The sequence below is a fragment of the Otolemur garnettii genome, unplaced genomic scaffold (assembly GCF_000181295.1).
Source record: "Otolemur garnettii isolate 467f Iridium unplaced genomic scaffold, OtoGar3 scaffold00161, whole genome shotgun sequence".
Taxonomy (NCBI): Eukaryota; Metazoa; Chordata; class Mammalia; order Primates; family Galagidae; genus Otolemur; species Otolemur garnettii.
The window spans coordinates 2,975,004-2,977,273 of record NW_003852556.1 but is presented as its reverse complement, the minus strand read 5'-3'; the positions used below and the strand labels follow the sequence as shown (position 1 = coordinate 2,977,273).

The window sequence follows — 2,270 nt, the reverse complement described above, 5'->3', positions numbered from 1 at the left end:
GGGACAGGTGGGTCTCAGGGACGGGACAGGTGGGTCTCAGGGACATGACAGAGGAGTCTCAGGGATGGGATAGGTGGGTCTCAGGGACAGGACAGAGGAGTCTCAGGGACGGGACAGGTGGGTCTCAGGGACGGGACAGGTGGGTCTCAGGGATGGGACAGGTGGGTCTCAGGGACGGGACAGGTGGGTCTCAGGGACAGGACAGAGGAGTCTCAGGGATGGGATAGGTGGGTCTCAGGGATGGGACAGGTGGGTCTCAGGGACGGGACAGGTGGGTCTCAGGGACAGGACAGAGGAGTCTCAGGGACGGGACAGGTGGGTCTCAGGGACAGGACAGAGGAGTCTCAGGGACGGGACAGGTGGCTCTCAGGGACAGGACAGAGGAGTCTCAGGGATGGGACAGGTGGCTCTCAGGGTCGGGAAAGCTGGCGGGTGGCTCTGTGAGCCTTGTTTCCACACCCAGCTACTGTGGCCTCAGTGTGGCCTCCCTAGGGGGCCTTGCTAATGATGGTAGCTCAGGAAGGTTTCAGAATGGCCTCAGGGAATGAAAGGGACACCCCAGACGCCCCTTATAAGCTTCTTTTATTCTTATGTTTCTATGAGCCCAGGATTTTAAGAATAAAAGGAAAATCATTTAACAATAAAGAACAAAGGGCTTTGGAAAACACTCACTCGGGGCCCTGGTTTTCCGGGTTCACCTTTCTCTCCCACTCCTGGCATCCCCTTAAAAGAACAAACATAAAAAGAGTTAGATTCATTAGTATATTTTCATAAACCATTCAATTTAAATATTAAACTTAAGATGTAATAAGCTTGCGGCTTGAATGCAATAGTTTATGATCTTTCATGTGAAAATAGTGATGATATATGAGAGTTGACCACTTACCTGAAATCCAGGTTCACCTTTTTGACCCTAAAAGAATTGAAAGAGAGAAAGACAAAGTTATTATACCTAACAGCCGCATCAACGTTTATATGCTACATCGAATATGTAACAGAAAAAGAAAACTTTCTTGATATAGTAACAAAGAACCTCAGACTGGTCCCCAGCACCCACCTGTAGCCTTGTCTGGGTCATGGGACTGGCCACACCCTCTCTGCCCCTCACTCAGCTTGGCTCTGTCGCCTAAGCCCCACCCACCCACAAGCCTCGTGCACCTGCGAGACCCCTACGTAGTGAGTTGGCCTCAAACCAGCCTGTGGCTAACACAGGTCCACCGGTCTCTACTCAAAGACGCTCCTGTTTATGGACAGGTGGTCTGTGAACTACTGTCCGAGTGAGGGTTAACTGTGCTGCAGAAGCTGACTGTGGCCCCAGCTTCTCTTTGGCCCTGGGAATTATCCAAAACCGGAAGGGCAGCACGCGGTGGGCGACGCTCACCCTACCTTCTCCCCCTTGGTGGCAAAGTCTCCCTTCTCCTGCACTTGAGCTTGTCCTGGCACACCCGGGGGCCCACTCACCCCTTGATCACCCTGATAATGCAAAAAATGGGAATTAATCAGGTACAAGAATAATTACACAGAGAAGACAAAACCCAGGGAGGGGGAAAAGCCTAAAATAAAACATCCACTTGGAAAATGTGATTCTGCTGTACTCTCCTCTGGTGATCCTCATCTCAGCAGAGAGCCAGCCTCACCAGGAAGGTGACACAAAGATCTAGTCACTCCCATGGTCAGGGAAGGACAGGCAGCCAGTATCTCAGTGATAACACAGGATCTGAGCAGCTGCAGGGACACCTCTGCACTTGGGCCTGCACGCGTGGCGGGCAAGTACGGTGTGCTACTGGGCCTGACGGTATGCCACTGGGCCTGCACGTGTGGTGGGCGTGTACGGTATGCCACTGGGCCTGCGCACATGGTGGGCGTGTACGGTATGCCACTGGGCCTGATGGTGTGCCACTGGGCCTGCGCACATGGTGGGCGTGTATGGTGTGCCACTGGGCCTGCACACATGGTGGGAGTGTACGGTGTGCCACTGGGCCTGAACGCGTAGTGGGCGTGTACAGTGTGCCACTGGGCCTGCACACATGGTGGGCGTGTACAGTGTGCCACTGGGCCTGCACACATGGTGGGCGTGTACAGTGTGCCACTGGGCCTGCACACATGGTGGGCATGTACGGTGTGCCACTGGGCCTGCACACATGGTGGGAGTGTACGGTGTGCCACTGGGCCTGCACGCATGGTGGGCATGTACGGTGTGCCACTGGGCCTGCACGCATGGTGGGCATGTACGGTGTGCCACTGGGCCTGCACACATGGTGGGAGTGTAC

General features: G+C 54.5%; 1 protein-coding gene across 2 annotated transcripts in view; it reads right to left on the bottom strand.

Moving 5' to 3' along the window:
- Window positions 1–2,270, bottom strand: part of COL4A1 (collagen type IV alpha 1 chain) — a 148,261-nt gene that overhangs the window by 52,461 nt on the left and 93,530 nt on the right. Inside the window, exons 13-15 of one of the 2 annotated variants that reach the window (XM_003799995.3) lie at window positions 1,387–1,473; window positions 887–913; window positions 673–723 (exon numbers count right to left, since the gene is read on the bottom strand). In XM_003799995.3, coding sequence (XP_003800043.1) covers window positions 673–723; window positions 887–913; window positions 1,387–1,473 — 165 coding nt within the window. The remainder of the gene's footprint in view (window positions 1–672; window positions 724–886; window positions 914–1,386; window positions 1,474–2,270) is intronic. The other variant, XM_023519173.1, reaches the window with a different exon arrangement.